We start from the raw sequence: 23,364 nt of genomic DNA, 5'->3' as shown, positions 1-23,364 counted from the left end.
AAATGTCTTAGAACCCACGGACCACAGAAGTAAAGTTGCTTTTCTTTCTTTTGGGAGAATTATTCTGAAATAGACGTAAGCTGTGGCGTGCTACTTTGCGTGCACTGGCAATTTCTAGATTAGCAGCCAGTAATTTATTTTATTACAGACCTTTTTCCATTTGGCTCTTACGCTGTCTGCGAGTTTTCCAAAACAAAACTAATAAAAAACACCAAGTACCTTCTCCATTGTGCCGGCAATTTTCTCACAGCTGGCAACAGCCCCTGTCATGTCGTCCCCACAGTGGAACCAAAGGACCATTTTGGCATCCTTAGAGCCATCAGACGTGTTGTAGGCATGTTTCTGGATTCCAGGGCTTTCCAGGGCAGCCTTCAGTTTCTTCATCTCGGCATCGTTCAGTACATTTCTAAATTTATACAGAGAAAACGACACATGAATGACGAATAAAGCACGACCGAACAATGTAATATGGAGTAGTTTTCGGTAATAAAAAGAAAATTCGACTGCCCTTGAAGACAGTCAAGTAATTCAGCTTTCGTTCAATTTCACGTCTTATATTTTGGAAACACAAAACTTACAAATGTATGTATGTATATGTATATATATATATATATATATATATATATATATATGTAATTTCAGCAAATAACTGTATCAAAATTTAAGGGTACATTATTCTACGATGCATCGATACCGCAACTTTCAGAACTATGGTTTACCTCACGTCTTTTGAAACAGACCAAACTGTTCCATATAAAAGATTGTATATTTTGAATAAGTCCCTGACAGCATTCCTTCCAATATTCACAAAGCCCTTCCAAAGACCACAACTCTAACACACGATGAAATTCTCTCTCTCTCATATTCACCTGATAAGAACATATCCGTTGTCGTTATAAGCATCCATCATGGACTGGGTAACAGCGAACGTCTTCTCATCGTAGGTGAAAACCGAGGCATCTGTGGAAGGAGCGTTCAAGAAGTATTTGTCAGTTTCAATGATCTTCGGTTAATTGGATTCTAAAGACTTGGGTCTGAGCCCGTTCAACTGCGATAAGTTGAGGCTGAAAAACGTTACGACTACACTCGATACACTTAGCAGTAAAACTTGTGAAACTCTTTCCTTTTGATTGGTAAAATAAGTAGCTTTTGGTTACAGCAACAGAATTCGGTCGAATACGAGTACAAGAGGTCAATATGGAAAGTCTCCTATCTCTGTTTTGTAATACATGGGCGGATCAACCCTTTTGAGCACATCATTTTCCGAAATTGGGGACCTAATTATCTCGTATGTAATGTAAGTAGATCATGAAATCACTGAAAATATTGCAGCCATATAATTTCAGTATTTGATAAGAACGATAATTTACCAAGCGTTGCAGAAACAAGCTTTGTTAATTATATTTAAATACACTTTACAGGTTGAATCAGGGACATTCAATTTTTAGAGGAGCTTTGACTTTTGATAAAAACATAAACATTTCATTTAACTTTCATTTCTTTAAATAAATAAAAAATATAACAAAGCTGGAGAACATAAGGGTTAGATATCAGAAATTTTAGACAATTTGTTACTTCTTGACAGATGGTTGTACCTTTAATAATCGACGATAAAAAAAAATCCAACGCTAACTTATTCACTATCATATTTACAATACTTTCACAAAGAGGACATTCTTAATTAAAATACACCGATAAAAAAACCACTGACTATATTCCGGAAGACGGTCTAAATCTGTCCCTGAAATGCAATTTGGTATTTTAAATTCGTATTAGTTCAGCTCTTCTGACTCACGAATTTTTTCCCAAATGTCAATGCCTTTAATATGAACCTTCTGTTGAAGGAAGCTCACATAAGTTCAAGGGCAAATTTATAATTCTGCTCTGCATAAAAACTCAGCAATAACGATTGGCAAACAATAAGCGATATTTGCACGTCTGATGACAACGCAGAATAGCTCATCAGACAATTTCTACACGGGTGTTCGTGAACGAAAATAATAACCAGGGATTCTAAGAACACGCAAAAAAAGGAAAACCCGTAGATCTATGAGAACTCTGGCTACGCCATCAGAGCAGAGAAAAAAAAAAACAAAGAAAAGAGATGTGAAACCACGTCTTCGACGATTTCTCCAAGAACCAAACCTGCCATGGCGGAGGGAGCTTCGATCTTATCAATCTCTCACGGGTGGCTGAGATGTTTTTTCGCCCAGTTACGATGCCACAGTGAGACGATGATGCAGCATCCAACATCTACTTCCCCGGGCAAACGATGAGAAACGGCACACCTGCTAACGAGAGCAGCGCCGACGCTCAGGTGGAACACATCATCACCTGTCTGGCCCGCCGCCTCCTCCTCTTCAAGTTGGAGGAGGAGGAGGAGGAGGAGGAGGAGGAGGAGGAGGAGGAGGAGGAGGAGGAGGAGGAGGAGGAGGAGGAGGAGATGGGGATGGCAGAACGTAAAGGCCTGCTCTTAAGAAAAGACTGTGTACCAAGGCGCTACGAAAACAGAAATTTATATTATGTATCACAGCTACGCAAACTGAGTCGTACAACAAAAGGATTACATAAGGAACTTCCCGGCACATGCACTGTAATACTTTTCCCGAACATTACCATGTTAATACAGGGATAAGTTATAAGGGAAACAATGAAAAGTCAGGAAACCAACAATGGCATCCCTTTCACAAGAAAGGAGCCGCTGAAACAAAGGCTTTTGTATCTTTATTCGTGGATTCTCTGAGTGTCGAAATAAATATAAATGGTGCACAATGAGAGCTTGTTGGCATGGAGGCTGCAGTGATGCAATCTTATCTTTAATTTATACTCGTAGATTGCGGAACTTACTTAGGTATATCAGGGAGAATGTCAAACTGCAACACACACTTTATATATATATACTTTATATATATATATATATATATATATATATATATATATATATATATATATATATATAATATATATATATATATATATATATATATATATATATATATATATATATATATATATACAGTATATATAATCATAAATATACCTGAACATCGATTTCACTGTACCTTGGGAATAACTTCCACCCAGGGGAATTATAACTGATAAGTGTACTTGCCCCGGGCAAGAATTCGACATTAGGCTTTTAGTTTGGATTCGGTGATAAGACAGTCAACTTGCCCATTTTGCTATCAAAAGAAACAAGTTGATATCGACTCTATTCTGCATTGAGAGTTGATATCAGCCCATTTCTACTATGTGAGCCGATTGATAGGTTTGTATCGCTTGTACAACTCTGAAGTTTTATCACTTGTGCGTATGTAAATGTTACTTCTCGTGCAGTTCAAGAACTGATTTTACATACGATCACCGTGTAGGCCCGGCCAGAGGAATGGTTCCAATTGGAGGAGAAATTTTCTACTTAAAAACAATGCTTTCATTAAATAATCAATGTTTTTCTTGCAAAATTGACGTGTTTCTTTTATTTATCAGTACAGGTTTTACTTCCACTATACTGATTTAATACAACTTTCATATTCATGCCGAAGCTTCATGGCCCTGTAAGTGAACATAACGTTTCATCAAAGAATAGAAATGTATTATGTAATGTATTATGTAGATTTACTTGCTTTAGTGGGTAAACCATTCACTATGAATCTGCCTGAGGGACTTGAACGAATACGTTAAAATCTTAGCATTTACCTTTGAATGGACATAACAATCCATTCCTGAATGAAAGCTTACTACAAAAATCATAGCTTACTCTGGTCGTGGAAAAACACCTGCCGATTTTGTTAGCCGTCAACAGGACCCACTTAGGTCCTGGCCATAAATAATGGCCAATATCCCACAGCACAACAAGACACGTATCACGAAGGAAGATACATTTATGTCCTACAACCAATATCGTCTTCAAGTAATGTACATTTCCAGGGGGCCATTGATGTATATTTTCTGACGTCACACCAACGTATTCCACTTTCCTCGGCCCTAGAGAAAAGGGACACCTGTCTCGTACTCCCAAAACCTCCTTTAGACCCCGCTGCGTCCACAAGAGACCGGAGTTGCCAAGGAGCTACAATTCTCTACAGTCTTCTTCCTCTCATATTTCATTCGAGGTCGGGGAGAGCACCACCAAGAGTGCCAGTATTCCTCCCCCGAGAGGCTGTTGACATGTAATGCGTTTGCTCACTCGTATTTTCTGTCTTCTCCAACTTCCAGCCATCGATCGTTCGCTTCTCTTCTGCCTCTGTTATTCTGCATTTCCAGGATGGAGATCACATGCAAGGAATATGAATTGGAACCTTTCTTCTCTAATTCATATCTCCTGTTACTTATCTATAACAAGGAGTTCAGTGCATAAAAGATCCTTTCTTTACAAGATTATCAAAGACAGGTGCAAGTTACAAATTCTATTATATGCACACACTTGCGCTAGCGCACACGCACACACATATATATGTGTGTACACTATGTGTATCCTTTTATTTTTTTAACACGCAAATTGTTTTTTATTGTCAATAATATTGTGGTTACTATTATCAGTTTTTATTATATTATGAACTCAAGAAACCACAATTGTCTCAATACAGAATTTACAAACGCTAAGATTTTATTAAACAAAACAGAAAGCAAACTGGGACCAAATCTTGAGCACAAAGTTTCACTGCCCTCAAACTGCGAGAGTTTTGACGGCCATCACAAGCATCTAGAAACAATGTCCTGCCGGACAGTACGCCATTTCCCCTGACAGAGGGTGGCTATCAGAGGACAGCACAGCAATCGTCACTGCCATTTCAATTCCTAAACTTCTGAATAAAGTTTGAACTTCTGGGCAGAAAGCTTCCACAACACCGACGGTAGCCTACCACTTCCACACAGAAGGTTCACCAGCAGTATCGATCCCCTCACACACAGTACATATCACATATATAGTATATATATATATTATATATATATATATATATATATATATATATATATATATATATATATATATATATATATATATATATATATATATATATATATATGCGTGTGCGTCGGAGTGTGATTATATTTGACGCCTATTTCCATATTGATAAAATTGTCCCATCCATTCAGCAGCTGGCAACAAAGCGCTACGCACCTCAACTCAATTGCCAACTGGGCTTTGTACAACGTTTACTAGTGTGAATTAAGGTTCGCTCTCTCTCTCTCCATTATTACAGGGCGGTAAGAAATTCCGCCAAGTAAATATAATTGTTCTCCACCTCAAAGGGGTTGTAGATTTTCAGTTAATGTTTACCCATTACCCAGGCAAACGAGAACAGAAGGAATAGTAAAAGTTTTCTCATTTGAATACTCTGAAATTTACAATCTCTCTCTTCTGAAATGTCTGAGAGTTTTTCGTTTACCCAGAGGTTCTGCATCTCTTCCAAGCACTGGTTATATTTCAGTTATACAGATTTTCTCTAAAATGGTGGAAAATTAGAAAACGACGGGCAGAAAAGGATAACTGTAAGCAAACACACACACATATATATATATATATATATATATATATATATATATATATATATATATATATATATATATTTCCTTATTATTACCTAACTCAGATGTACGCGTTCGTCTTCTTGTTTGTCATTTAACCTATTATTATCTCTCACAAAATCACAGGGATACTTAATCTCCTTAAGCTCTTTAGAGATGCTTACCACTGAAAACCCTTAAATCAGAATACAAAATAAACGAAGAACCTCCATCCTTTCTTCAGGTGACTCAAATTCACTCGCGGCAGGAAGAATGACGTCACCGCACAGCCTCTTGCTACAAAGAAGGATCAAGGAGTTATCAGGTTATTGTTGGCATTAAATGACATAATTTCTAGCAGATGTGACTCCTAGATTCCACTGCAGGCGCCTTTCCTGGAAATCTCTCCCACTATTCTGGTTACCGGTAAAAGGAACCTGGTAATTTTGGTTCCTCTCACTGTAAGCCCGGGGTACTTATTAAAAGCCTTATGGGGGGGAGGGGGAAGGGGGGGAAGGTCAGCCCTGAGTTAAAGGGCGATAAATTTCTGTTAAATAGCAATGAACCCGGTTAAGGGAAATTTAGGCTGCGGGAGTGTGGACTCTCTGTTAGACAGATGGCATTCGAGAGTTTGGGGGTTAGATTCTGCTTTGTGGTTCATAGCTGCAAAAAACTGCGTCCCTAACTTTCCAATTATATATGTAATATATATATATATATATATATATATATATATATATATATATATATATATATATATTGTATATATATACATACATACATATATGTATATATATATATATATATATATATATATATATATATATATATATATATATATATATATATATATCTATATAGAACATACATACATATATATATATTAAATATATATATATATATATATATACATATATATATACATACATTCATGTATTCAAATAATAATGTATATACATATATATATATAGCCATATATTCAAATAATATATATATTATATATATATATATACATTATATACATATTATATATATACATTATATACATATATACATATATAATATATATATATATATATATATATATATATATATATATATATATATATATATATATATATATATATATATATATATAGAGAGAGAGAGAGAGAGAGAGAGAGAGAGAGAGAGAGAGAGAGAGAGAGAGAGAGAGAGAGAGATCTAAATCACCATGAAACATAGAAGGAAACAAATAGCTATAAACATATTCTTGGATTTAGGGGAAAAATACAACTCGCTTTCTCTGTTAAGATACACTGGAGATGCTTCTCCACTTAGAATTTCCAGTCAACATGCTGAGCAAACAGTGCTCTGGGAATCACGGTTTCCATTTGCGGAAGCGATCGATTCTGGGAACTAGCTGCAGGAAGAAGAGAGAATTTTCCCTTCATAAACCCGATTTCTCATGATAGAACCCAACAATATCTTCATGGAGAGAGAGAGAGAGAGAGAGAGAGAGAGAGAGAGAGAGAGAGAGAGAGAAGAGAGAGATTTGTAAAATTAAAAATCTATCAGTGCATACATGTCAGGATTACACACACACAGACACACAAACACACACGCACACATATACAGTAAACATACATATAATATATATATATACATACACACACACACACATATATATATATATATATATATATATATATATATATATATATATATATATATATATATATATATATATATATATATACACACACATATATATATATATATATATATATATATATATATATATATATATATATATATATATATATATATATATATATATATATATATATATATATATAGAACAGGTGTAGAGAGACTCTATTCCCACATCCTCGTCAAATCCCGGAATGAGCAAGACCTTAGGATTTAGGAATCGTTTCTTATCAAACTTAAGAAACCCACCTTCAGATTCATACAAAAGTTCATCCCCCTTGCATAGAACGTAATTAAGTTTTTCTTATACTGCATTTGTAATTTAAAGACCTTCCTGTTTTTATTTTCTTTAATATTCACGTTCAAGAATGACATCAGACGAGTGTCGAAAATAAATAAATCTTCCGAAAGATGTTTTGGTTGGGGTAACCCCACCCCCAGAGTCATCTAATTAAATATGATTATAATATGTTTCTTTTCTTTCCTATTCTTCATATTTTTTCCATTTAAAGTTTCTAAAGACATTACCAGTATCTTTTATTAATAGAATGATGGTATTTAAACTACACAGGACTCAAAAACACAAATTCAGTATACTTACTTACCTGTTGCATGTTTTGAACTAACAGTCTTTGCAAACATTGCAACCGTACCTTTGACACGTTGCGCAACCCAGTTGTGTAAACAACGCACTTTCACGATGGAATTTCTGACACGCATATTCCTATAGAAAATACACTAATCGTAAGGAATTTATGGAATTAAGGTAAAGAGGAAAACCCAATTTGTGATTATATTTCGTCATACAAAACTCCAGCAATTATTTATCAACCAAAACTCCTGCCAGTAATTCCTCGGATCTTATCCAGTTACACAAACTTCCATTTAACCAGATCGGAGGAGGACAAATGAGAAACCACACTTTTGACTGCGGGTATAATCTGATATCACGTTACATCTTTCACCAAACACAGCTTTGGAGGACGTAACTAACACTGGTATTTACAAAGCAGATGAAGGCAGAGACGATTGTCAACAAGGCTCTCCCCTAGCAGAAGCCCTCAGCCAGATTGCCTGGCGATGTGCAAGAGAAGATGATGTATTTAACCTTCCTTTTTCTAACGAGAGAATATCATACGCAGGAACGCACGCTCAAGAAGCTAGATTAAGTGAAGAGAGAGAGAGAGAGAGAGAGAGAGAGAGAGAGAGAGAGAGAGAGAGAGAGAGAGAGAGAGAGAGAGAGAGATTACAAGTGGCTGGCCAACATCAATCCATTCATACTTCTTTCTAAGCAATATCATTAAACACATGATATTCCTTAGAAAATTCATTCGGAATACGTTTCATGGATAGGAAGAACTCGCTGGTTTGAGTTTACATTTTATGCAGTTTTGTTCCTGCCTTCCTATACTACTACTACTACTACTACTACTACTACTACTACTACTACTACTACTACTACTACTAATATCAAACTACACTAGAGGAGGAGAATCACTGAAACAAGAGGAATGACCAATACGTGTCAAAATGAAACCGGACCAAAGCCATGCAATGTGGCTGAGGGATTTGTACGTTTACGAGTTCACAATCACTCTTCTTCTCCTAAAGTTTTACTGACGACTATAAACAGGGTCCTTAACGCTATTGATTGTACGTGGAAACGGGGAATAGTACATTTGAACAGTGACACGAGAGAATCAGATCCAAAAATATGGATCTCAGTATAATTCCATCAATGATAATTACTTTATTTGTTTTCCAGAAGTCTGCAGAAGGGGGCCAGAAAGTACACAGTTGTTAAATGACTCATGAGGACTATTCACATAGCATTAATTCACAATGGAGGAGAATGCATTGTCCTTTAACGAAAATATTTTCAAAAATAGTTCTTCGAATGAGACGTTTTCAGAAAAGACGCGTTCCAATCTACATCCATCATATGAGAGAGACGAATCAGTTCTTCTGATAAAAGACTATCATTTCCACTGAATAAACACATAAATAAACAAATAAATATATATAAATACATAAATGAAATAAACGGGACAAAACACTGAAACTTTCCTCGTTTAATTGCAAGGGTGCTGTTTTGTAGTTTTAAATTTGATTCGAAAACAAATGGACAATTACATCAGTCTGTTCGGCTATTCTGTTTAATCAGTGGCAAGAACTAAATGAATTAAGGGATATTTCCACCAAGTTGCGCTGTGCAACGTGCAAATTGAAATGACCGTTTTGCTGTTTCTATTAAAATGAGAAGTTTATGACGTCCACTTCAAAGATAGAGAAATTATAATTGACGTTAAACCTTCGGATATTTTTAGCCTAATTTGGGACTATACAAATTCTCAAAAGTAATTTGGGAAAACCTCTCAAAGCCGTCCGGAAACTTTCAGAACAAGCAGCATCAGGATGAACAATTCTTTAACAACGTATGTTAACCATCTTCTATCATTTCTTTAAAATTTAAGGGCCGAGGTGTTAGTGTTGATTCTTCTTAAAATAAATAAAAATAAATAAATATATAAATAAATAAATTAACAAATGAATAAATTTAAATTTTACCACAGACGTAACGTTGTAATATAAAAATACTGACGGCAAAAACTTTAACTAATCTGAAATTCGTTCCCTCCAAGAGCTTATGAATCAGGAGCTCCATCCATACCAGGTAGGACATTTTCATAGCTATAGCATCAAAATAATGATACGAAAGCATATTAGGGGGAAACAGATAATTATCATACAACAAAGACTTCATACTTCATGAAGAATATTACCACAGTTGAAAACATTTAGGTAAAAGAACAGCGATGAATAATCCATTAGAAGTCTCTTACGCAACAGTTGATGCATAATGTATTCACAGTGGCACGTAGTATTCATTAACACCTATTACCATTCAGTACAAAAATTCATGAACACGAACCCTGTCATATGTGTACCAAATATGGTACGTGATCACTTCATGTAATGCGGTGGGTGGTACTAAACACTGAAGAAAAAGAAATGGAAAACTGTTCTTATTATGAATGGACCAACATAGTTCATGTGGCGCATATATGAGTTCCTCTTTTCTTACCAAGTCCCTAAGAGCCTGTACATTTTCCATGCAGATCATATTTCATATCAAGTTAATGCATTTCGAGGTCCTTGCGAAATATGACACTGGCCAGCTTGAAAAATGGCAAGGTAAGCATTCCACAAGTCACAGATTCTCAGGTCATCTCGGAAGTGAACTGCCATTCTTCAAGGTCACGTAACACTGCCAACATGTAGGGCAGTACCACAAAGTTTGTTTATCAAAAACAATTACGTCTTCATGTCAAGAGCTGCAGTTTTACGAGAGGCAAAGAACCCGGACCTCTGTTGCAAGTCGTAGTTGTGGGCTTGACAAACGCTCCATCTCTCAGGTCAAGTTCGACCGAGTTCGTCTTCCAGGATGGGATCGAGTGATGTTTCTTCCACGAGGGTATTCAAACGAAGATCGTGACTGTTGTTGTTGGTGCTGTACGCCCTTATCTCCACGCTGACACTGCTGCAACTGCTGCTGGTGTTGTTGCTGTTGCCTCTGTAAGTCGCAAACGAACCGTAACTGTCCAAGGAGGCCATTAAAAATTCATCTTCATACTTCAGTCGAGAAAGCTTTAGTCCACAAGAAACTTTTAATGTTATTCTAAATACTACTTGATACATTATTACTCAGGTTTGAACTATACTCACAGCAGAGATCAAGTTGTGAAAATTAGTGAAAGGGAAGTCGAGGGTACGTTAAAACTTTTGTGATGATTACACTGAATTACTGAAAAACTGGAATTACTTCTAAATCGAAACTACAAATGTTCATATTATTTTGCAAAGTATTCAGAGACCAGTTAATAACTAACTAATTAAACCAAGTTGATATTTACTAAATACAAAAAGGAACTACATGTAAAAGCAGCCATTGTAGTAACTCCTAAGCTTAAAATAAGTCTTACATATAGCCATGCAAATTGGTCTGATGTGGTTAAAATCTAAAATCTGAATCGACACTCGATGATCTTGAAGACCACTGGGCTTTGCTTGTGTTTGCCTGCGATTTAGACATGCACATGCTAAACTACTGCAACAGGGCTACAAAAATTCTAAGTAGTAGTGATATGACTAAATATTAAGTAAGTAAAAGAAAATAAGCATCTAATATAAATTGTCTGACACTGAAGCAAACTAACGTACGGCAGATGATGTACTTGGAAATAAAAATTTTTTATATTTTTTTTTTAGCCAGGACATCACTTTTAGAGGCATCAAGTTACCTGTCATACTGACACACAAACACAGACACTCACACTACAAGGAAACATATCATTAAAAAGTGCATTATTAAAAAAAAGTGCCAGCATTATTAAAAAGTGCCAAGCATATACTGCATTTTAAAACAAGTGCATTATTAAAAAAATGCATATACTGCATTTTTAAAACAAGTGTGCCAAGCATTATTAAAAAGTGCTATACTGCATTATTAAAAAAAAGTGCAAGAATATGCATTATTAAAAAAGTGCCAAGTAAAAAAAGTGCATATACTGCATTAGTAAAAAGTGCCAAGCATTAAATAGTAAAAAAAGTGCAAGCATATACTGCATTAGTAAAAAAGTGCAAGCAAGCATATACTGCATTAGTAAAAAAAGTGCATTATTAAAAAAGTTATTAAAAAGTGCCAAGCATATACTGCATTAGTAAAAAGTGCAAGCATATACTGCATTATTAAAAAGTGCAAGCATATGCTGCAATTAAAAAGTGCATATACTGCATTATTAAAAAAAGTGACAAGCATACACTGCATTATTAAAAAAAGTGCCAAGCATATACTGCATTATTAAAAAAAGTGCCAAGCATATGCTGCATTATTAAAAAAAGTGCCAAGCATATGCTGCATTATTAAAAAATATACTGCATTATTAAAAAAAGTGCCAAGCATATGCTGCATTATTAAAAAAAGTGCCAAGCATATGCTGCATTATTAAAAAAAGTGCCAAGCATATACTGCATTATTAAAAAAAGTGCCAAGCATATACTGCATTATTAAAAAAAAGTAGGTAAAAACTAACCTGGATGGCTGGTGCTGATCATATCTGTTAGGAGAAGCCAAATGCATCTGGTTGTCAGAAATAGAGTCTAGCCCCAGAGGTTTACGGGTCAACGATGGCCTCGTCCTGGGGACACAGACACGATCCCGGATTACTGAACGGTAAAGAAGGCAAGAACATCATAAGATCTCACATTCTACTCTATACAGTGCATCGTCAACCACTGCTTTCTAAGTAAAGAGGAGGTGGAGGGGGAACGAATGATCATTCAGACAAACCTGTGTAACCCTGGGGAACCTGAGGACACCCTTGTTGAAGCCGTGTACGAAAATTTCGACGAAGCCCTGTATGACATGTTGGCAACATGTCCTTGGTTGCCATGGAGCCTGTGGCACAGGAGAACCCACATGGTTTGCAAAGCCTTCCGGATATCACGCAGCCGGAGGGCGTAAATGAACGTGTCTGTGAAGACCTACCAAAAAATGGCGATGTTGGTAAGTACGGAAACAATCATTCTATAGGCTACAACTGCACATTACTCTTACATTCAAAATCTGGATTATTTTTCTGCTTACTAAACACATAAAAATTATCCTGATTTCCAGTTTACTTAGGATACATACCAATAAACTATTGTTTGTTTGAAAGACAGAATTTAACCGTTGCAACACACCAAGTTGTTCATTTACTGACACTAGTCCACCAACTGAGCAGCATTTTGGCCACTTTAGCTTTTATTTCTTAATGGGTCAAACCACTACCTAACTTTCAGAGGAAACTGACTTCAACGAAAGAACATAAGGGCCAAAATGCTTCTAAGAATTATCTGAACCAAAAGTCATTGTAATTGTCTGAGCTTTGGGTCAGCAAATGGAAATTACAGCTAGACTCTGTATACAAACCTTCAGGCAGTAGATGATATTGACTGTAGCCCCACTGGCAAGTGCTGTGTTGAAGTCAATCTCATGAGGCTTTATGGGACACTCGTCACATATTAGCAGGAACTTGACTACAGCTGGACCCCATCCAATGACAAAGGTGCCGACAATCAATGCTGTCGTTCGAACAGTCTGTTGTACAGTAAGAAGGCTATTTAGTAGTACAGGTATATGTGTTATCAGCTCATTTTTACCTTAACTTCAGAAAACTGGTAAACGATGATGTGAAAGCTTCTGTTTACCTGATTATTCAAGGTTTGTCATCACCTTTGCAGGGAAGTCGATAAACCCTTTTCTTGTCATCAAGCTACATTCGACAGCCTTGCCCTTTCTCCATCTCTTCATCATACAATCATGAGATATAAAAAAACACAGATATGCAAAGAAGGATACAAAATTCACAAAAGATATAAACCACAACTTCTTTTAAAGATCCTGTCTCCTTAGAAGAGCTTCCCAGCCTCTATTCTATTTTCCTGTGAGAGTTTCTACACCCTACATCCGTCTCCATATCAAGTTTTCCAATTCACTATCTTGCTGCCAAGGAAGGGCCACCAATCTTCTATTCTGTCACCATGTGGTTCATAGCCCATTCCCAGTTCAGACAAGAACTTCCAAGCTGCTACCCCATCACCAAAAGACAGCTTCCAGCCCCATCATTTCACCATATGAGAGCATCCCAGCCTTTCTAAGCCCCTATCCTGTCTCCATAAGAGGGTATCCAAGTCCCTGTGGCCATATGAGAACCTCCTAGCATTGTATTCTGAGTTTTCATGCCCCTAGTTTATTTCCATTTGAGAAGAGACAAGCCCATATCCTCTTGTCATCCTATCCTGTTTCCGCAGGACAACTTTCATGCCCCTATCGTATATCTCAAGTGTGAGAGCTTCAGAGTCACTATTCTAAGTGTGAGAGCTTCAGAGTCACTATTCTAAGTGTGAGAGCTTCAGAGTCACTATTCTGTTTCCATATGAGAGACCAAACCCTGCTGTCACCATTCCCAGCCAGTCTTTGAGGGGCCCTGTCCTATCCAGAGGTTCCCTCCTCCTTCCGTCTCGATACGAAATTTTGAAAACATTACCCCACCGAACCCTGCTTCGTTTCCCATCTCTTTCGCAATCAGAGAAGTCATTCAAGTCATTCCCAAAAAGGATATGCCATTACTCTCATAAAAAAATTCTGTATCATTTCACTCACGCATCACAAAGACGTTCCCGAGAAACGAATCCAATGAATCGCTTTCAGATGAAGTCTGAAAGCTAATGGGAGAAGCGACTCCGCCACTGTGGAAACGCAACCGACCGGAAAGCTACGTACGCGATTATTCTTTTCTCAACAACGAAAGCAAGCAGATTTTTTCTTCTTCTCCTTTTAATCCATGCAGATGCTCGAAGCGACATCTTTTCACAGGACACTGAGCCAACAGTCTCAAAAGACGAAAGGGGAAATATAAAGGTAGGGGGTCTTCTGTCTGAGAATCCTGCGTCCGATTTCCTGCTCGAGAACCAAGTGCATAACTTAGATGCATTTTATTCGCATTCAACAGGAAGTCTACATCATAATCTCACCAATAAAATAACTCACAATTTATTCAATAAAACTTAGAAACTCGGAGCAGACTCTTCAACGTTCAACCCTATTCAATATTACTTTAATTATTATGCAACATGAGGTAACAACAATCATGTGGAACAATCATTTGCAGAAAACAGAATGCTTACATGTGAAAAAAGAGAAAATAAAGTACATATATATAGATAAAAAATGGATAAATGACTAGATAATTGAAAGAAAATAATAAAAATATGTACTCCAAAAACACTTATATATTAGTATCTCTCATATATATACATACATACCTACATACATTAAAGCGCGAGCGCACAAAATACATGTGTATGTATATATATATATATATATATATATATATATATATATATATATATATATATATACACACACACACATATATATATATATATATATATATATATATATATATATATATATATATATATATATATATATATATATATGTATCTGGCACACATAACTCCTCTCTCTCTCTCTCTCTCTTCTCTCTTCTCTCTCTCTCTCTCTCTCTCTCTCTCTCTATATATATATATATATATATATATATATATATATATATATATATATATATATATTAATCATTCTCAAAGCATAACTTTTTCCAATGAACAAAGAACACAACCCTATATATAACATACATAGTAAACGATATATTTACGAATAAATAAATGGGATTTACTTCACCAATAATTTTTTGCCCAATATAAATTCACAGAACTACGATTTGCTATTCTAAGCTGTTTCTATAACATGGATATGAAAGGATTTGTCCCCCTTCTCGTCAGCAAACATCCTCCCACAAAAACACAGAGAGAGAGAGAGAGAGAGAGAGAGAGAGAGAGAGAGAGAGAGAGAGAGAGAGAGATTCACCATCTCCTTTATCTACTACAGGCTTATGGCAAGACAGGCTAATCGCACAACTAATCTCAGCTTTAGTGACAAAAATCCCCCCCCCTCCCCCCACCAATACCAGAGGCACCGATAAAAGATTGGGGAACCAGATTCCAAGGACGGGGGTATTGCAGCTCCACTCGGTGAAAATCCAATATGGAAGACTAAAAAAAAAAAAACCATCTCACAAGATGTCGCACCGACGAACTGAAATTCTCCTCGGCTAAAATCTCTAAAAGTCCCGTAACGCGATGGAAATACCAACGGCTGGAATTAGCTCGCTTCAGTCACCCGTTTCGTACGCAACAATCCCCTCATTAGGTGAAAATGAGCGAGGTCTTTGATGCGGTCGTTTGATTTCCGACTTTCAATTTTATTTTCATTTATTTCTGGGCGGGGCACTAATTAACCGACGTGGTATACAAAGGATCGCTGCAATTGCTGATGAAGTGTTCCTTAATTTTGCCGAGGGAGATTTGATTCGTTTTTACAATTTTAACTAACTCTGGTTACTGTTGGTTCCATTCTGCGTTCAGGGCATTTCAAATGTCAGCCGTCATGTCAATATCGAGAGACTCTGAGGTGAAAATACTCACCATATTTACATTCATGGTGGTCGAAGTCTTTTCAGCACTACCCATACAGTAATTAAACTCAAATTTCAGTGCTGAAGGCATATTAACATGTGTTAATTTTGCCAGCTTTTATACGGTTTCAGTGGTTAGATGGTTTTTAGTGTCAATGTTTGTCGCTATCATTCTACTTTCAGCGCTTTTCATGTAGTCAATTAGTTTAATAGCAGCGGGTGGGAAATTTTCTGGTCAGTCATATTAACTTTGTTTACTTCCAACTGATGAAGCATTTTCTATGCAGCCAATTTCCGCAGAAGGAGTAATGTCAATATTTGTGTGGTCACCCCACGGGTCCTTAATAGGGTATGGAACGTTTTAATGCCTTTTATTCTTCGCTACCAACTCATTTCCAGTTGTCAGAGCGTCTTAAATGAGTATGAATTTTGTCACCATCAGTTCATTGCTGGAGTTCTTTCTTCAGGTTTAAATTTTGGTTTTCAATATTTTACAATAAAAGATTATGAAAGAAGTCCGGTTGCTAAGAGGGAAAAGGTTACTAGAACTTGTATTAAAAAAAAATATTTCTCAACCAATAAGCCATTTCCCTTGATAGGAGATGGCTCCTCTTAAAAGACCTTACACCAGTCACTGAAACTTTTATGCTTTAATTGATGGATTAAAAATAAACACTGTGCAGAAAACTCTCAACATCAATTGTTCACATGCCTACAAAGATGTCTCACCAACAGCTGGTCGCCTCCCTAAAATTTTTGCTCCATTTAATTCTCTACTTATGTTGCCCTTAATTCTCTCTTCTTGACCAAACCAGCTTAATCAACCCTGACCTATCCTCTTACTGCCTATGATGAAGATCTATCAGTTCTATGTAACATCACATTTTCCACCACTCTGATTTTACACACACCCCATCCAACTATAAAAGCTCTGTAGATACTTGTCTGGAAGCGGACATTTAGACATGGCCAAGGAACTTATAACATCAATTTGAAAAACAAATAAAAAAAGCATGGACAAGTTACACCTCTCCATTTTCCCCTCACGGTTCCAAGCATTCTAAACTCGTAACCGCCCCTGTCACTTTCTCCTGGCAACTGGCTCTGTTCTGTTCCACTTCAGGTGATCTGAAATCGAAGACACCAATCAACGGCACCTGAATGAACACTGCCATGCCCGGAGGACCAGAATCAAAATACTAATTGGGAGTTCACCGCAAGTCGCCTTGGACGACCTAGCAACAGTCGAGAAATCCTTTCAGGGGACATTCATTCAAGAGGAAATATCAAATAAGATACTTTTTAACAAACCATTGCAAATGTTATAAGGCCACTGTGAATTTGATGGTGACCGCAAACCTATATAAAATGTTATATATATTTTTAGAATTGTATTAACTTCCTGCTAAAACAATTATTGTAAATGTTATCACTGTAAATTAAGACACCTGTGTTATAGTGACAAATGATGAAATGGTCTCATAAGGCAACATCCGTAAGGCATCACAGAAGGCCAGTCTTCATCAACTAATACTATAAAAATTAACACTAAAAAAGAAAGAGTTTCAGTGAAACCTTTTGAAAAGTCGGCATAAAAATCCAATAATACTGCAATAACTGGTCATATCCAAGTACTTATTATAATGATGCCAGTGACAAGACTCTTTCACATCATTATAAAACGATAGAGCAATGTTAGCAATTAAATTTTGATTTCCTTTTTAAGCAAGCAGGCATTATTTTTTTGTTAAAGCTTACCTACTAAAACTGATGACCGTTTTGGTTTGTTCCACATAAATAGAGGTATTTGTCTTTTCCCCATTGGGTAAAACGGGTTAGTTTGGGGTTTTCAATGGTGGGAATAAATGAAAATTACAGCAAATTACAGCAATGTCCTGCAATTTGTTTGCAAGAATCCGTTAAGAACTGTCTGAAAAGGGTTTTAGCCATTCGTTGATTTAATATGCCGGAATGCTTTAATTTAATTCTTCTATTCTCCCGTTATTTTACCTTTCAAAAATGTTAAACTAAAAGGATTCACTTTCCAAAATTATATCTGTGTTATCTATGGCCTTACTTAAACCATTACAAACTTCTTTAATCGCGTCGCTCTGTCAAGAATTCGAAACAATAAAGTTGTCATCAGTCTTAATGTAAATCTCTATCTGGGTAGTTTCCTTTAAGAGTACAGATTTCTGCACTAACACATTTTTCTGTCTAATCTGATATTTATCCCCTTTTCTCCAATCTGCCCCCCAGAGTAAAGATTCCGAGTCCCGTCAATCCGCAACGAGAAGCAATTTCCATATTGACTAACAGCGTAATCTTACGAAGTCCTCTGACACTAATATATTCATAACTTGAAAGCTTTCGGGGCGCCTTCTTGAACGGCGCCGAAAAGGGAGGGATATGAGCAAATTTACATCCTCAAAGTGACAACTAATCAGCAGCGGGATGGAAGGAACACGACAAACATTCAGTCAAGGGTGAAGAAGAAACTGTTTAAAAGGGTGGCTTGGAAATACTGTCGTCATCGAATGCAGTTGCCGCATGAATATTAATATTAATAGGCCTGTCGTGAAATTGCATGGTTAAAAATCTCTTTGAGCATATATTACAGCTTGTTTAGATTTAAAATTTACAGGCACTCCAACAGCGAGTATATCTGATTGCATTTTCTTTTGACCCCAAGACATCTTGAATTACCAATGGCGAATTCAGAAGTTCAGTGCTGCACTGAACAGCATTATTGATCTGCTTGGCAAATCGGCTCAAGAATTCTTTCTGCTTATGATTGTCTCTAGTTGATGAAAAGCCCATTCGTATTTCTAGTTAAATATACTAGATATTTAAGAGGTTCTAACACATGTTGCAACTGCAGTTAAGGGCAACATTAGTGAATTCATTGGTACCCCAGATCACTGTGCCTTAGCTTCGGCCGTTTCGATAAAAGAATAAATTCTCCGTAGCGTAACTACAATTACAAAAAAAAAGTAGCAAATAACAGACAGTAATTGTAGAGCTACAAAATGTCTGAAACTAACGATGACCAATTTCTAAATACTAAATCAGAATTTATCGCAGATTTTGGCTAGTTTCCTAATGGAAATTATCATAATCTGGAATAACGACCTACCTAGACTTTTTAAGATACAGCCATCATACCAGAGGTCTTTTGTTCTCTATAAAGCGATGTTATAGGCAGGCTTCTCTGAGGTGTTATGAATGTCGATGCTATTAAAGTTTGAAGTCTGAAAAACTTGTTCTAAGCCTCAAGTACCAGTGTCTTTGTTTTTTTATCACTTCTTTACTGTTTATAAAAGGATAAATTTTCGTCAATTTATCAACATATTTTCATTCTTCCCCTCTGTTTTTCACGTTTTACCCACGTTTTGAATAATAATAATAATAATAATAATAATAATAATAATAATAATAATAATAATAATAATAATAATAAAATAATAACTAGATATTAATATAACATATCATGCAACCGATGACTTTTAACAAATCTACAACAGTTCAAAACCCAATAAATAACTTCCGAAACTAATAATAATAATAATAATAATAATAATAATAATAATAATAATAATAATAATAATAATAATAAAACACGGACAACAAAAGTTAAGTTTTCACAGCCAAATATAACGACGTAACTAAAAAAATCCTAGAGAGCGAACTACGGTGGCAAACGAGTCACTCACCTTGATATTTCTCCTCAGCTGGTTCCTCTGCTCGGCGCTCACGAGATAAAGGCCTCTGTTGTTGAGCAAATGGAAGATGTGGCAGTAGGCCAGGATGATAAGCAACGTGGGGCCGAAGAACAAGGCACTCCATACAATGCGGAACTGGAAAACAGTCGTACAATGAATTTACTGTTACAATGAATTTATATTTACAATGAGTTTATAATTAAAATGAATTACATTTACAATGAATTTATAATTACAATGGATTTATAATTACAATGAATTTATAATTACAATAAATTTATATTTATAATGAACTTATAATTACAATGAATTTATAATTAAAATGAATTTATAATTACAATGAGTTTATATTTACAATAAATCTATAATTACAATGAATTTATATTTACAATGGATTTATAATTACAATAAATCTATAATTACAACGAATTTATATTTACAATGAATTTACAATTACAATGACTATAACTGCAAAATATTATGGGTTCAAAGGCTCCTGGAAAATCTCTGTGAAACTGTTCAGTAAAAGAGGCTGTATAAGAAATCGTGATGGAGAATAAATGAAAATGGTAATGTGGCAACGGCAATTTCTTTTATATATAATGGAATGGAATATAAAGTTTGCGCCAAAAGCCAAATGCTGGGACTTATGAGGTCATTCAGAGCTGAAAAGGAAACTGAGATTAGAAAGGTTTGAACGGAGGTACAGTAAAAGGAATAAAAGGGGTCGCAGCAAGTGGCCGAAGGGACGCTGCAAAGAACCTTAAATAATGCCTACAGTACACCGCGTGAGGTGCACTGACGGCACTAGCTCTCTACAGGGGCAGGTTCCTCATACATAAACAGACATAACCTGTCCTATAATGCCAGGTCCCGACTTAACGAGATCTTACCTACCTAACCTAACTTAAGGCGACGTGCCCTGACCTGGCATGGGGGGCTTCGCCCCACCCTGGACCCCCGAAAAAGGCGGTAACCTGTCCCGGTCGGCGACTGGCGGGAATCAGGCCTCGCAATTAAAGTAAAGTTTTACTCTATTGAATTTCATAATCAGATCAAACCATGCATTTCGCAATACCTGGAAATTTTCTGTTTCATAAATTATGCATTTGGGGAAGATGAAAAGTTTCGTTTACATCTACAAAAAAAATCATAATTAATTATAATTAATTATAATTAATTAAATAACTGGGCCTCTACCCTTCACGGCAAACGGTAAGGTTTCAAACCGATATGACTTCTTCCTCAGTACCGTGACAAATTCTCATACTACCCTAATCAATCATTTTAATAATTACTGCTTCTCTGATCTTAAAAGCTGGGGATTGCAAAGTTGCATGGATGGACGACGAAGTTATTGGATAAAGCTTTTTAATAAAAGGGGCATTTGTAACCCTTTGATGTCAATAACACCATTTAATAGACACTGAAACCTGTTTGATATTTACTGCTTTTCTGATTTTAAAAGCTGAGGACTGCAAAGCTGCAGGGATGGACGACGAAGTTATTGGATAAAGCTTTTTTATGGAAGGGGCGTTTGTAATGCTTTGACATCAGTAACATCATTCACTAGAAACTGATATCTGAATAATTAACCAACAAATCTGATAACAGGGAAGGAATAAATGATTACGTTTTATATTCAACAAAAAACATATTCACCCCAAAACCCTTGGTATGAAAAAATATTCATTTTTTTCAAACACTCATTTGCCTTCGGCTGACTCGCACACGCCTAATATTTTCTTACTGAAGCCCCTCTGAAATTCATGGAGTCTGGAAAAAAAAATTTCGAGCAGCTTCGCGAATGACTGAATTTGAATATTACGTCGATAAGTTTTACAAACCAACGACACAAAAGGAACTGAACTGGAGTGATTTCTAAGGAGAGAGAGAGAGAGAGAGAGAGAGAGAGAGAGAGAGAGAGAGAGAGAGAGAGAGAGAGAGAGAGCGTTCCTGATGCAAAATAAAACGTACAATATTTCTCGACTGGAAATTCCCAAACCTCGTGACATGAGCATTACAGAGAGAGAGAGAGAGAGAGAGAGAGAGAGAGAGAGAGAGAGAGAGAGAGAGAGAGAGAGCGTTGTTCCTGACGCAAAATAGAAAGTATGATATTTCTCAACACGAAATTCCCAAACCTAATGATACGAGCATTACAGCTAAGCTATTAATTCCAGGCAGAAAACTGGGATTATGGAATTTTTATTCTGATGAAAGCATTAAATTTCTTAGTAAAACAGAGAATTTTCAAAAGTTTCGTTCTCCTGCAGTCTTCCTTTATTAGTGAATTACTTAAGCTTGTCCGTGGGTTGGGCAAGAATGCAGATGAGCCAGTTATTTGTAGAGAGAGAGAGAGAGAGAGAGAGAGAGAGAGAGAGAGAGAGAGAGAGAGAGAGAGAGAGATGGCACATAGATAAGAAATATAAAGTACGACACTCCTTCCGTATTTCTTATTTAGTGTTCCTCTGCTGCTTCTGTGATAAAATTACACTACAGTAAGTTAACCTAAACACTTGAGTTTACTAAATGTTAGCTGTACAAAGAGAATTACTGTCCTATTTACTTACAGTAATGCCGTTGACGTAAAAGTAGTTTTGGGAACAATTTGCGGACTGGAATCCCTGGCCTGGAATGCTGGAAAAAGCGATGAACATTCCAGCCACTGGAAAGGAAAGATATTTTTTTATTAGCTAAATAAATCGTGCATAAGAAAACATTCTTCATTGCTTTATTATTGAATGGTTTTAATAAATGTACATAAATTCATATAAATTCCCAATCATGGGAACACCGTCGCTTCTGTAGGACACGTTTCGAGTACCATGCTGCAGTCATTGGATTCTGATATATTTGCAAGATTGCAAATATAGCAGATTGCACAGTGGAAGTGAATGGACATTGCAGACTATGCCAGCTACTATGAGTCTGCCATATAACACTGTCCTCATTCATAGGGAATTATTATCTTTGAGTAAAAAAAAAAAGCGGCAAAAGCAACACACAACACATGGCGAAATCCTGAAATAATTAAATTTTAGAAGATATGTAAAGCAAATAGTTCGTTTAAAAATATGTAACAAAAAGGGATTTTATGATCCGTCTAAGGAAATCCAAAAATGAACAGAAGTATCTGCTGTTATGACACACGTACACATACGCACACTCTCTCTCTCTTGCTTTCGAGATTTTCTTCTCACTTGCAGTGAGTCCATTGCAAACAAGTCATATCAACTTCAGATCCAACACAGATAGTATGACGATACACATCCACTCACACTCTTAAAGTTAATCTCTCGATTTGACATCTTAATTGCTTGGGATCCCACTGTCTACTGTGAAGGGGTGATGGACAGTTGAAT

The 23,364-nt window shown here is 36.2% G+C and overlaps 1 protein-coding gene across 1 annotated transcript in view; it reads right to left on the bottom strand.

The window, feature by feature from the left end:
• Nucleotides 1-23,364, bottom strand: part of LOC136832522 (lysophosphatidic acid receptor 1-like) — a 377,394-nt gene that overhangs the window by 5,981 nt on the left and 348,049 nt on the right. The window contains 5 exon segments of the mRNA XM_067093444.1: nt 12,294-12,398; nt 12,551-12,744; nt 13,175-13,342; nt 19,994-20,137; nt 22,573-22,667. Coding sequence (XP_066949545.1) covers nt 12,294-12,398; nt 12,551-12,744; nt 13,175-13,342; nt 19,994-20,137; nt 22,573-22,667 — 706 coding nt within the window.

This window comes from Macrobrachium rosenbergii, chromosome 50 (assembly GCF_040412425.1).
Source record: "Macrobrachium rosenbergii isolate ZJJX-2024 chromosome 50, ASM4041242v1, whole genome shotgun sequence".
NCBI classification, from domain to species: domain Eukaryota; kingdom Metazoa; phylum Arthropoda; class Malacostraca; order Decapoda; family Palaemonidae; genus Macrobrachium; species Macrobrachium rosenbergii.
This window is presented reverse-complemented; position numbering and strand designations above follow the sequence as displayed.